Raw genomic sequence first — 13,527 nt, forward strand, 5'->3', positions numbered from 1 at the left:
TGACATTTTCCATTTCCCACTCCTGCCCTGTGGCCTTTCTGAGTGAGATTGTTGGTGCTGAATTAGAGAAAGGCCCATGTTCCCTGGAAATTGCATCACAAACATTGGCCTTTAGCAGCCAGCTGACAAAAGAGGTTTTAATTTCATTCGGTTGGATTGCATCCAAGCCTCTGTTGTGAAAGGCCAGGGTCTAATATGGTCTGCAACTTTCCATATTCAAGCAATGGCAAATGTGACTCAGCTATGTCAGTGTTTACAAATTGAGCACTTCAGAATTGGTTGTTAGGACTGGATCCATATCAGCGTACCCAATCAACCAGAACCAAAATAAATTGGAGGGGGCTTGTTTCGAAGTAAAAAGACAACAGCCTCAGCAGAAGGGGCGGCACAGTGGCGCAGTGGTTAGCACCGCAGCCTCACAGCTCCAGTGACCCAGGTTCAATTCTGGGTACTGCCTGTGTGGAGTTTGCAAGTTCTCCCTGTGTCTGCGTGGGTTTCCTCCGGGTGCTCTGGTTTCCTCCCACATGCCAAAGACTTGCAGGTTGATAGGTAAATTGGCCATTAGCAATTGCCCCTAGTATAGGTAGGTGGTAGGGGAATATGGAATTAGTGTAGGATTAGTATAAATGGGTGGTTGATGGTCGGCACAGACTCGGTGGGCCGAAGGGCTAAACTAAGAAGGGAGAACGCGCCCCTTCCCCCGCCCCAGCTCCCTTCTTGTTCTATGCTGTGGTTACAGACTCGTGCGTGAACAATCCCCTTGCACTGGAGCTGTTAAGTCTCTTGCAGTGACAGGGTCATTTCAACTGTGTGACTCGTATTGTTTAAATTAAAATTGCCACAATCACTGAGTATATTGGCCAGGAATGGGATGCTAACCTCAGGGTAGGAGGGGGAGTTTTGTGTTCTGTGTCATTCCATTGCCTTTTCGGCTTCAGTGAGTAGGAATCATTTGTCCCTGAATTTCCACAGATCTGGAGCAATGACTCAACTGTTTCAAAACATGTTTCTTTAAAATAAATTCATTTCACTGGAAAAATTGCACTGCTTTCAAGAGACGCCTCTCATCAAAAACATTGGTGTGCAGTGAGTTTCAGACAATTATTCAACCAGCTACTGGTGCGCGTAGATGTGGCTCAATAAGAAGGACCTCAGAATGTCCTGAAGTGCTTCACAGCCAATGAAGTACTATTGAAGTGTAGTTGCTTTTTGTAATACACGTGGCAGCCAATTTGTGCACAGCAAGATCCCAGAACAGCACTGTGATAAATGGCTAGATAATCTGTTTTTACTGATGTTGGTTGAGGGGAGAACTCCCCTGCTCTTCTCCGAATAGCACCATGGATTTTTTTAATGACTTGAGGCTTGATGGGGCCTTGGTTTAACGTCTCATCTGAAAAACCGCACCTCCAGCAGTGCAGCGTTCCCTCTGTGTGCCCAAGGCATGAAGTAGAACTTGAACTCATATCCTTCTGTCTCAGAGGCAAGAGCACTACCACTGAGCTGAGGCTGACACGCCTAATTGGAAATAAAATGACATCCTTACTTAGTGCTGCAGTGAATGGCAGTCTTCTGAGGTTAGATTGAGGCACATTAGGGTATTGACACTGGCCAGGCTGGTGGCTCCAGGTTCCATCCCCAATCTGAGTTAGATGATCTCAGCTTGGTTAAAGATAGGAGTCTGAAGTTAGCCTCGGTAAACCCCTGGAAAAGAGGGTAAAAAATAGTTCCCGATATTGATACCTATTACTGCTGGAAAGTACGCTTGTTGGGTGAAGACAGGGTTGGGCTTGGCCGTGATGCCTCCCAAGGTTGAGTAGTCTGCTCATACTCACTGCCTATACTCATATCATTGAAAGGCCATATAGGTGGGTCGTCGGTGACATCCGTGGAGCCCTCACTCCAGCAAGCCTCAACGCCTTCAGGATAGGAGGAAAGAAAACTTGCAAATCAACAACAACTTTCACTTAATTAGCAGTCTTAATGTAGCAAAACATCCCAAGGCACTTCCTGGGAGCGTAAATTAAATAAAATTTGACACTGAATCACATAACTAGATCACATAAGGAGATATTAAGATAGGTTTTAAGGAGCATCTTAAAGGAGGCAGGGAAGTTTCAGCAGGGAACTCCAGAACTTAGGACCTGGACAGCTAAAGGCATGGCTGCCATGGTGGGGTGAAGGAAGTGCGGGTGTGCAAGAGGCCAGAGTTGGAGAAATGCAGGTATCTTGGAGGGTTGTAGGGCTGGAGGAGGTTACAGATACAGGGAGGGTTGAGGCCATGGAGGGCTTTGAAATCAAGAATGTGGATTTTAAAATCAAGGCATTTCCTATTCAGGAGCCATTGTAGGTCGGCGAGCATAGTGGGTGGTGGGTGACCAGGGCTTGGTGCAAGGTAATATAAAATGGAGAGAATGGTTCTCTCCCTGCCCCCACACAATGGTAGCTCAGCTGGTTAAAGTAAAGAATAGCTGAGTGATTATAAAGCAGGAAAACGCAGCTTCAAACACCAGTATGAATTTGCTTATATCAGTTAGAGAGGCAGGTGGGATTTCAATGGAAAGGGGATCAAAAGGAGCCAATGTTCCTGCTTCTGATCCACTATCCAGTGGCTTCTGCTGGAAAACATGCTCATATCAACAACGGGGTTGTTGTAATGCCTTCCTCCCCACCACCCTCCCTGCCGCAGTTGAATAGTCTGTCAACAATCATTAAATAGACTGGCAGGCGAAGAATAGCCACTTGGGCTATTGTAAAATATATATGTAAGCCCCAGGTGGTGAGGGAACCAAAGTGTAGTTAAAGTAGCCCTTACCTTCACAGGTATCCCCCTCGACTTGGTGACCCTCTCTGCAGATGCACCGACCAGAAGGGGGTCCCCACACACCATCCGTGCCACAACGCCTCTGCAGGACCTCCTCTTGTATTGAGTTGTTCACACACTGGCCACGGACCAGCTCACCACTACCTGTAACCTCAGGGAACACAGCCAGGCTGTGAAGGTTCTTCGGGCATTTCTTGTAATACACCCTGAAGGAGCTGAGGAGAAGGCAGGGGCCGATATAATCAAAGCCCAGTTGAAACACTGACTGGCGCACAGGACCCAGGCTCTCCCCTGTGACAGTGTTTAGTGTCTTGCTTAGCTTATTCCAGTTGATGGGCCCTTCCAGGTACTCTTTGGGAAAGTGCTTCTCTCCTTTGAGCAGGACCCTGACGGATTGTTGGACTCTAGGTCTGGCATAATCGTTGTCCGATTGGAAGTAGTACACACTGAAGCTCTCCCTGCAGTCATCCAGACAGCTCTGGAGAGCAAACTTCAGGTCCAAGAAGAGGTGGTGAGCATTCCTGATGGGGATTTGTTTGGTCCACAAGACCTGAGACTGGTTCTGAACACTGGTGTCCACCGGGCAGCTTTGATACACCACGTGGGATGAATTGCTCTCCAGGGCAAACCTGCTGTCTGACCACTGTGGATACAAATTACAGGGCAGCTGTGAGAATCAACAATCTCATTCAGAGATCCCACAGGATGGCTGGAAATGGAGCTAAGACATATTGCTGTGACCATATAGAGGGAGGTTTACTCTGTATTTAACCCCTTAAAAAAAAAATTTTTTTAAGGGAATGCACAACCCAATCACCTGTGACCCTCACTCAATGTATCACTGGGCCTCCAGGATGTTGGCAGAGTTCGGACTCAATGCTGTTGTCTCCCTTTTTCCTGTTATCCAGGGAAAGAAAGTAAAGTACCTGCCCTGGGAGTGTTTGATGGGGGACAGTGTAGAGGGAGCTTTACTCTGTATCTAACCCTGTTTTTCCCCCCCCCTTTTACCTGTCCTGGGAGTGTTTGATGGGGACAGTGTAGAGGAAGCTTTACTCTGTATCTAACCCCATACTGTACCTGCCCGCTACACTGTTCCCATCAAACACTCCCAGGGCAGGAGTTTGATCTCTTCCCACCACCACCCTACCCTCCCTTGTTAAATACCCAAATATTATTTTAGATGAGGTGTGATGTACAAATGCAAGTTGTTGTAACTATTTTCATAGTGAATACGATGAAAAATTGTCTGAAGCACGGGATGGAAAGAGGGAGAGATAGGGGCAGGGGAGTTACTCATTGCTTACCTTGGCATTACTTTTCAACAGTTTGATGTTGCTCCAAGAGTCAAACACGATCACTGCAAAAAGAGAGTTCCATAAGAACAGCGCCAACCATGAAAGATAATCTTTCCCAGTGTCTTTTGTCTGTTGGCTCTCTACGTGTGTCATTGTGTCAGAGAGTGTGTGGGAGTACTTGTGTATGTCAGTGTGTTACTGCAAATGTGTAATGTGTGTGCCTGTACATGGACTTCTGTGTGCAAGTGACACAGGTCATAGATAGTAAAATTAATTTGGCACAAAACCCAATAAAGATATTGAGACCTGCAAAAGTTCCTCCCCTCTTTTCCCACCTTTTGCTGGGGTATAGGCCGCTGCCTGGTACCTCTCGCAGGTAGCTGAGCTTCATATACAAACCCAGATGTGGAGTGTCGATTGGCTGTTCAACTCTGGGGAGGCTTCAGTGCCCAACCCTCACTCCTGTCTTCAATGCCTGCAGTCATTCACTTTCAAACTGAAATTGCTATCTGATGACCAGGAACCTTGGCTATTTCTTCCCCTCCCTAACCCATAACTGCTGGATTGTCATAAAAACCCAACTTTTGCCCTCATCCTTTTTCCCCTCCTCTCAGAGGGGAAACTTCTGCCTTCTGTGCTGCAGCTGCCCACAATGAGACAGAGATTTGGCAGTCAGGGCAGTGGGTGCAAGATACCAAACAGGGGTGGTAGTGCCTTCTCCCTTCTACTTATCATTTTCTGCAACATCTGTGAATGGAGGATGGCTGTACAATAGCCCATAAATTACACAGGGACCGAAAGGGCCCTACAGGACCTCCACTTGCACCTTTCACAAACTCCCAAAGTTCCTTACGGCAATGACTTTTGAAGCGTAGACACTGGTGTAATGTCAGAAACACGTTAACAAATTTGCATACAGCAAGATCCCACAAATGAGGTATAACCAGATAATGTATCTTTTAGGTGTTGGTTGAAAAATAGATATTAGCCAGGACACGAGGGTGGGGTGGGGAAGTCCCTGGCTCTTCAGAGTAGTGGATCCAAGAGGGTGGATGGAGCCTTGGTTTTAACATTTCATCTGAAAGAGGGCACATCCAACAGTCCCTCACTTGGCACTTGGCAATTCAGCCAAGAGTTTGTGCTCAAGTCCTTGGAGTGGAACTTGGACCTTCTGACTCAGAGGCGAGAGAGTGCTGCTAACTGAGCCATAGCTGACACTTCCCTGCAATGATCAGTCAGTATTGAAAGTTAAATGGAAATACAAGTAAAGCTATTAATCTTTGCATCCTCCATAAATCTTATTATAAATTCACCTTTGGCCTGACACCAAACAAGATAGGTCAGAAAGAGGTCAGCTCAGCTCCTTACCTTCATTCAGATGGTGATCTGTTGCTGGATTCACAGACTGTAAGACAGACCACATCAGGCAGAAAAGGTGCAGAGGATCTGGCAGAGCCATGGCTGAGAGAATCTGAGGCTGCTTTCACTCAGGCTGCACTTTGGGTGTGTGTTAAGAGAGTGAATCACATTCTAATTTTACTGACAGAGATCAGATATCATTCAGTGCCAGAAGGAGGCGTGGAGACTGAAAAGCCAACATCAACAGAAAAAAAGAGAAGGGAAATTACTGTATACAATTGGGATTTTCATTTATAAGAGCAGTTTTTAAAAAATTACTGTTTCTGCAAATTCTTTCCTATGGCGCAATGGTAACAGTCTTGCCTCTGAGTCGGAAGGTTCTGGTTTTGTAACCCCATCCCAGTGCACTTGAGTGCAGTCTAATAAAAATTAAAACAAAACCTAATCGCCATCTATTGACCCCCGAATGGAAAGTGTATGTTTGTGCGAGTCAGGTTCGGGCTGGGTCGTGATGCCTTCCAAGGTTAAGCAGTTCGCTGATAATCAGTCCCTGGGCTCATGCACAAATAGAAAAAAATAAGTTGCATTTTCTATAGTGCCTTTCACAATCTCCCAAAGTGTTTTACAGCTAATCAAGTAGTTTTGGAGAGTAGTCACTGTTGTAAACAAGCAGCCAATTTGCACACAGCAAGGTCCCACAAACAGCATTCTTAGGGATGTTAGTTGAAGGATAAATATTGGGCCTAGGAAAATGGGGAGAACTTCCCTGCTCCTCTTCTTTGAAATAGTGCTGCAGGATCTTTGCGTCCATTTGAGAGGACAGATGGGGCCTTGATTTAATGTCTCCTCTGAAAGAGAGCACAGCACTCCCTCAGTATTCATATGTCAGTCTGGATTATATGCTTAAGTATCTGTGGAGTGAGACTTGAATCCATCCAATTCTGACTCAGGCAACAGTGATACTAACTGAGCCAAAGCTGATACAGTTGCCAGAACTGGTGTCTGATTTTTCCTTTCCCTAACCTATGGCTGCTGTAGTCAGCTGAAGCACCGCGAGTGGAGATGGAACCATGAACCATCTGGGTCTGTATGGCTCAAATCCCCACTGTCTTAACTGGCTGGCCCATAGAGGGACTGCCTCTGTGCATGCTGTGTGATAGAGCATTCCGCAACTGCCCTGAGATGTAAACCAATGCACAATTTGTTTCCAAACAGATGAGAAAACCAATGCATTTAAATACTTTGAAGTACAAGCTGATTGCCTAAATGGGAGGATTTCCTGTCATTTAATATGATGAGATTCCTGACTGATAACTGACTATAGGTAGTTTTTGAGGGTTAAGCTCATTTCATGCTGTTTAGTTCTTTGGCCAATATAAACAAGCAGCTCCTTTAATTCTGGCCTCTTGAACGTCTCTGATTTTAATTGCTCCACCATTGTTTGCTGTGCCCTCAGCTGCCTGGGCCCTAAACTCTGGAATTCCCTCCCTAACCTCACCACCTGTTTCTCCTGTGGATACAGGGGAACCGGTGGATATTGTTACGACTGAGGCGGGAGAAGTGCACTGTTAATTCAGTCCCACTTCTCCACGGATCACAGCATATCAATAAATTTTCCCACCTACCGAAACACAGCCAATTACATTCTTTATTTATCTCCTAGAATAAAGCACACCAACCAGGTTTCTTTAATCAACAACAATATTCACTATTTATTATAAAAACAAGTTTTAACCAATAATGAAGTAAATCTATATATGAGAAGCTCTTTATTTCCCTAGCCCTCATGCACACACACATACATTCAAAAAAAATGGTTAACTGGGGAAAAAGGATTTTGGTTTACAGCGTTTTCATAGGAATGAAATGAATAAATAAATAACTTTGTTTATCATGTTCTGGCAGGAAATTCTTCAGTTTGGTGAGGTGTCTCAAAGTCGAATAGTTGGATGCCGCTCAAAGTCTTTCCAGGTGAGGTTGGTTGATGAACAGTCTGTGATCGGTAGGCGTTCAAGGAAATTCAACTGCAGAAGGCTTCACATAGGTCTTCCATTAGGTGTGCAGCAACAAGTCTTCTTAGGTTTTTCAGCAGCAGTATAGCAGTAGAAAATTTCTTCAGATTTCAGGATTCCTTAAAACGCAGGAGGCAACAGGAACCATACTTGATGCAGGGATTCTTCAAAGACAGGAGGCAATAGGAATCTGTCACCTTTAAAATACGGGGTTTCTTCTCAAGAGATGCAGGATTCCTTTACAGAGAGAGGTAACACTTTTTCTGGGTCTTCCTCTCTGATCTCCAGGCAGGTCAAAGCCAAATTTCAAATGCCTGCTCTTTGTCCAACTCACTGGCTTTTTAAAAGGTCCAAAGTGAAACTGAAACTTCCAGAACTAAGTCACATGCCCAGACATAAAGTCTGTCTTGCCACTCAAATAGTAGCCAAGAGGTCAAACCCTTTGCTGCTTTCCTTGAAATTACCTGCTTTCCTGTTCTTGTGTACAAGTTCAGCTTCCTTTCAAAACACCCATAAAGTTGAGATTAGATTAGATTAGATTAGAGATACAGCACTGAAACAGGCCCTTCGGCCCACCGAGTCTGTGCCGACCAGCAACCACCCATTTATACTAATCCTAATCCCATATTCCTACCAAACATCCCCATCTGTCCCTATATTTCCCTACCACCTACCTATACTAGTGACAATTTATAATGGCCAATTTACCTACCAACCTGCAAGTCTTTTGGCTTGTGGGAGGAAACCGGAGCACCCGGAGAAAACCCACGCAGACACAGGGAGAACTTGCAAACTCCACACAGGCAGTGCCCAGAATCGAACCCGGGTCCCTGGAGCTGTGAGGCTGCAGTGCTAACCACTGCGCCACTGTGCCGCCCAAGCTTGAGCTTTTGTATGAACTTCATTTCAAACATTCATAAAGTTCCACTATTTGCGGGTGTCTCCATGTCCACTAAAATCCTGTTTCAGTTTTTAACACATACAGAATTCTAAGTTTTTTAATACAAAAAAAACAAAAAGCTTTGAAAGAATGTACTTCCAGATTTCCAGAAGGCATTTGATAAGGTGCCACCTCACAGGTTATTGCAGAAAATAAAAGCTTGTGGTGTATGGGTTAACATATTGGCATGGATAGAAGATTGGCTAGCTAACAGGAAACAGAGAGTAGGCATAAATGGATCATTTTGTGGTTGGCAAGATGGAACAAGTGGTGTGCTGCAGGGCTCAACCTTTTACAATTTATATAAATGACTTGGATGAAGGGAACAAAGGTATGGTTGCTAAATTTGCTGATAACATAATGATAGGTAGGAAAATAAATTGAGAAGAGGACATGAGGGTACAAAGGGATATAGATAGGTTAAGTGAGCGGGCAAAGATCTGGCAAATGGAGTATAGTGTAGGAAAATGTGAAATTGTCCATTTTGGCAGGAAGAATAAAAAAGCATATTATTTAAATGGTGAGCGATTGCAGAGCTCTGAGACACAGAGGGATCTGGGTGGCCTCGTGCATGAATCGCAAAAGGTATTGGGGGTATGCAGGAATGTGGAATTGAGGTTACAATCAGATCAGCCATGTTCTTATTAAATGGCAGAGCAGGCTCAAGAGGCTGAATGGCCTACTCCTGCTCCTAATTTATATGTTCCTCCTTTAAGATGCTTCTTAAAGCCTACCTCTATGACCAAGCTTTTAGTTACCTGCCCTAACATCTCCTTATGTGGCTGGGTATCATATTTTGTTTTATAATGCCCACCCCCCCTTGATGTGCCTTGGGTTGTTTTACTATGTTAAAGGTGCTATATAAATACAAGTTTCTGTTATTGTTTTGTTGACCCTGGTTACGTTCCCACGTCATAATTTTTCACCTTTTCCGTCATGATCTGGTTATCATATCCTGCATACAAGTAAATACAATTAAGAATGGTTTGGGGGGGTGGGGTGGTGCTCCATGGAGGGATTTGAAAACAAGCATGAGAATTTAAAATCAAGGCATTTCTGGACTGGAGTCACATAGGTCAGCAAGAACATGGGGGCATGATGTGAATGGGACTTGGTGCGTTGGATATCGGCAGCAGTGTTTTGGATCAGTTCAAGTTTATGGAAGGTGGAAGCATTGGAATAGAAATGCACCTCCTGCTACTGAGCCACTTGGACTAGAGGGTCCCAGGTTTGATTCTCATCAAGTTAGCTGATCTCAGTCAAGCAGAGTACGTAGGCTACTGTAATTGGCGTCATGCTCTCCTTTCTTTCTTCCTTCACCTGCCAGCTCAGGAGTTACTGAGCCATTCACAGCCCCTGGCTGGTAGTCTCAGGACTGTGGGCAGGTGTGTCCATAATTCTGCTGATTGCTTCTTATGTCTTGGACTAGCGAAACAGGAACAACGGTGGACGATGTTTTCAACAGTTTTGTCTGAATCATTGATGCAAAGCAGGAAGTGCTGCCTGAGACCTATTTTTCAACAGGCATAGCCCTTGACTGCACAGAAGGATCAATGATGAGGATAGGGAACTAAAGAGTAGCTTTCTTAAAATAAACTAAGCATGTAATGCTGACCTGTCACCTATTTAAGGAAGAAGATTGCTGCAATCTATTCTAGATGCATGCGTTTGCTTTTCTTTCCATCTATTGAGCCAAAAGGATGTTGATTCAATCCTTTCACTTCCCCATCATACTCACCCTCATCTTCCAGACAGCGTGCTGAGTTGTTCTCCGCACGGAACATGCCCCCACATCATACCCCATTCCCTTGCTGAGGGGAGCCATTAAATAAACACAAATTTAGACAGTGCCTTTCATAATCTCAGGATGTCCCAAAGCTCTTTACAGCCAATGAAATGCTTTTGAAGTGTAGTCACAAATGAAAGGTAGGAAAGGCAGTAGCCCATTTGCGCTCAGCAAAGTCCTACAAACAGCAATGAGATAATAATCAGATAATCTGCTTCAGTGATGTGTTGATGGAAAAAATATTGGTCAGGACACCAGTGGAACCTCCCCTGCACTTCTTCAAAATAGTGCATTGGATCTTTTACATCCATCTGAGGGCCTCAGATTCATGTCTCATTCAAAAGACAGCACCTCTGATAGTGCAACACTCCCTCAGTATTGCGCTTGGAGGATCAGCATAGGTTTTGTGACAAAGTCTCTGGAGTGGAACTGGAACCCTTCAGCCACATTGCCAGGCATCTACAGTTCTTTAATTCATATCATCAGATAATTCTATTTCCTTTTACCATTAAATCTGTATTTTGCTGTGTTACTCGTGATGCAATCCCTATTCAAATTATTTCTTTTAGCTCCAAACCTTCTTTTGAGTTATCAGGAGTGGACTATACCACTGTATAACAAGAGTCAAGCATCAAATTTCAATCCTGCTGCAGGAAGCATCTAATATCTGTAAAGCATTTTACATTCATCAGCATGTTTGCAGTTGTGCACTCAACTTTTTTCCATTCAATCCTGGGATATGGGTGTCACAAGGTCATCATTTATTGCCCAACCTTAGTTTCCCTTGAGAAGATGGCAACGCGCCTTCTTCTTGAACCACCACAGTCTATGAGGTGACATGGTGAAACATTTGTTTACGGAGTTGTTACGATCTGGAATGCAGTATGATAGGGTGGTGGAAGCACTTTTAATAGTAACTTTCAAAAGGCTAGTGGGTAATTACTCAAAGGTGAAAAAAAAGATAAGAGCTCTGGGGAAAGAGTAGGGGAATGGAAGTAATTGGATAGCTCTACCAAAAAGCCAGCACAGGCTTGATGGGATGAATGGCCTCCTTCTGTGCTGTATTATGCTGTAATTCTATGTGGTGTTGCATCCACAATATTATTAGATAGGGAATTCCAGGATATTAGAGTCATAGAGTTATACAGCACAGAAACAGGCCCTTCGTGTCCGTGCCAGCCATCAAGCACCTAACTATTCTAATCCCATTTTCCAGCATTTGGCCCGTAGCCTTGTATGCTATGGCGTTTCAAGTGCTCATCTAAATACTTCTTAAATGTTGTGAGGGTTCCTGCCTCTACCACCTCTTCAGGCAGTGTGTTCCAGATTCCAACCACCCTCTGGGTGAAAGAATTTTTCCTCAAATCCCCTCTAAACCTCCTGCCCCTTACCTTAAATCTATGCCCCCTGGTTATTGACACCTCCGCTAAGGGAAAATGTTTCTTCCTATCTAACCTATCAATGCTCCTCATAATTGTGCATACCTCAATCATGTCCCCCCTCAGCCTTCTCTGCTCTAAGGAAAACAACCCTAGCCTTTTCAGTCTCTCTTCATAGCTGAAATGCTCCAGCCCAGGCAACATCCTGGTGAATCCCCTCTGTACCCTCTCCAGTGCAATCACATCCTTCCCATAATGTGGTGCCCAGAACCGTACACAGTACTCCAGCTGTGGCTTAACTAGCATTTTATACAGCTCCATCATAACATCCCTGCTCTTATATTCTATGCCTTGGCTGATAAAGGCAAGTATCCTACATGCCTTCCTAACCACCTTATCTACCCGTGCTGTTGCCTTCAGTGATCTATGGACAAGTACACCAAGATCCCTCAGACCTTCTGTACTTCCTAGGGTCCTACCGTCCATTGTATATTCCCTTGCCTTGTTAGTCCTGCCAAAATGCATCACCTCACACTTCTCAGGATTAAATTCTATTTGCCACTGCTCCGCCCATCTTACCAGCCCCTCTATATCGTCCTGTAATCTAAGGCTTTCCTCCTCACTATTTACGACACCACCAATTTTCGTGTCATCTGCGAACTTACTTATCATACCTCCTACATTCATTAATGTACACTACAAACAGCAAGGGTCCCAGCACCGATCCCTGCAGTACACCACTGGTCACAGGTTTCCACTCACAAAAACAACCCTCGACCATCACCCTCTGCCTCCTACCACTAAGCCAATTTTGGATCCAAATTGCCCTGGATCCATGGGCTGTTACCTTCTTAAGCAATCTCCCATGCGGGACCTTATCAAAAGCCTTACTGAAGTCTATGTAGACTACATCAACTTCTTTACCCTCATCTGCACAGCTAGTCACCACCTTGAAAAATTCAGTCAAGTTAGTTAGACATGATCTCCCCTGACAAAGCTATGCTGACTATCCCTGATTAATCCCTGCCTCTCCAAGTGGAGATTCATCCTGTCCCTCAGAATTTTTTTCCAATATTTTCCCAACCACTGATGTTAGATTGACCCAGCGATGAAAGAGTAATGTTGATGTATGTCCAAGTTTGGATGGTGTGCCACTTGAAGGAGAAACTGAGTTGATGGCTTTACCATGCATCTGCTGCCCTGTCCTTTCAGCTGGTGGCAGTCGCGTGTTTGGAAGTACTGTTGAGGAAGCCTTCATGTGTTGCTGGAGTGCACAGTGTAGCTAGTACATACTGGAGCCAAGGTCATTAGCACCTCCAGAAGAGGGGAGATAACTGGAAGAGAAAGCGTGTGCATCAATCAGCTGGTGACTTTTGGACCAAAAACAGATAGATCCAAATATTTTTTTTAAAGTCCAAAGAGATTTGAGTCCACGTATACCAATCACAAAAATGTAGTCAGAGACCAAAAAAAAATCAAAAAGGTTAACAGAAATTTAGCCCTTATAACCAGAGGATTTTCGAATATAAAAGGATGCTTTGCTGCAGCTCTAGCTGTCGTCGGCTGTCCCTTGGTTCGAGGATGACGTCCACTCAAGGTCGCTAGTTTCTGCCATGGATTTCAGATGACTGAACAGGCCGATTCTCGACCCGCAGATCTTTTGAGCACATGGGGCAGGACATCCCATGAGGTAGTGGGATCCGGAGTGCAAGATTTGCTTCCTTCTCTACCGCTGCTCTGCCTCATTATTAAGGCGATGGACTCAAAGCATGATGCAGCTTGATGGACAAATAGTCGCCATTTTGAACAATTGGGAGCAAGCTTCTCCCAGTCATCAACGTCAATGCTGCTGCACTTCAGAGAGAGCTTCAGAGTGTCTTTGAAGCGTTTTCTTTGTCCTCCCCTGGAACACTGGCCATTTGAGAGCTGAGA

At 44.7% G+C, this 13,527-nt stretch overlaps 1 protein-coding gene across 2 annotated transcripts in view; it reads right to left on the minus strand.

Annotated features, from left to right (window-relative positions):
• LOC137356064 (tyrosine-protein kinase receptor TYRO3-like) overlaps positions 1-5,605 on the minus strand; it is a 55,346-nt gene extending 49,741 nt beyond the window's left edge. Inside the window, exons 1-4 of one of the 2 annotated variants that reach the window (XM_068021824.1) lie at positions 5,488-5,605; positions 4,129-4,181; positions 2,816-3,467; positions 1,836-1,919 (exon numbers count right to left, since the gene is read on the minus strand). In XM_068021824.1, coding sequence (XP_067877925.1) covers positions 1,836-1,919; positions 2,816-3,467; positions 4,129-4,181; positions 5,488-5,578 — 880 coding nt within the window. In that variant the 5' untranslated portion in view covers positions 5,579-5,605. The remainder of the gene's footprint in view (positions 1-1,835; positions 1,920-2,815; positions 3,468-4,128; positions 4,182-5,487) is intronic. The other variant, XM_068021825.1, reaches the window with a different exon arrangement.
• Between the last annotated feature and the right edge of the window lie 7,922 nt (positions 5,606-13,527).

The sequence above is a fragment of the Heterodontus francisci genome, chromosome 44 (genome assembly GCF_036365525.1).
Source record: "Heterodontus francisci isolate sHetFra1 chromosome 44, sHetFra1.hap1, whole genome shotgun sequence".
NCBI classification, from domain to species: domain Eukaryota; kingdom Metazoa; phylum Chordata; class Chondrichthyes; order Heterodontiformes; family Heterodontidae; genus Heterodontus; species Heterodontus francisci.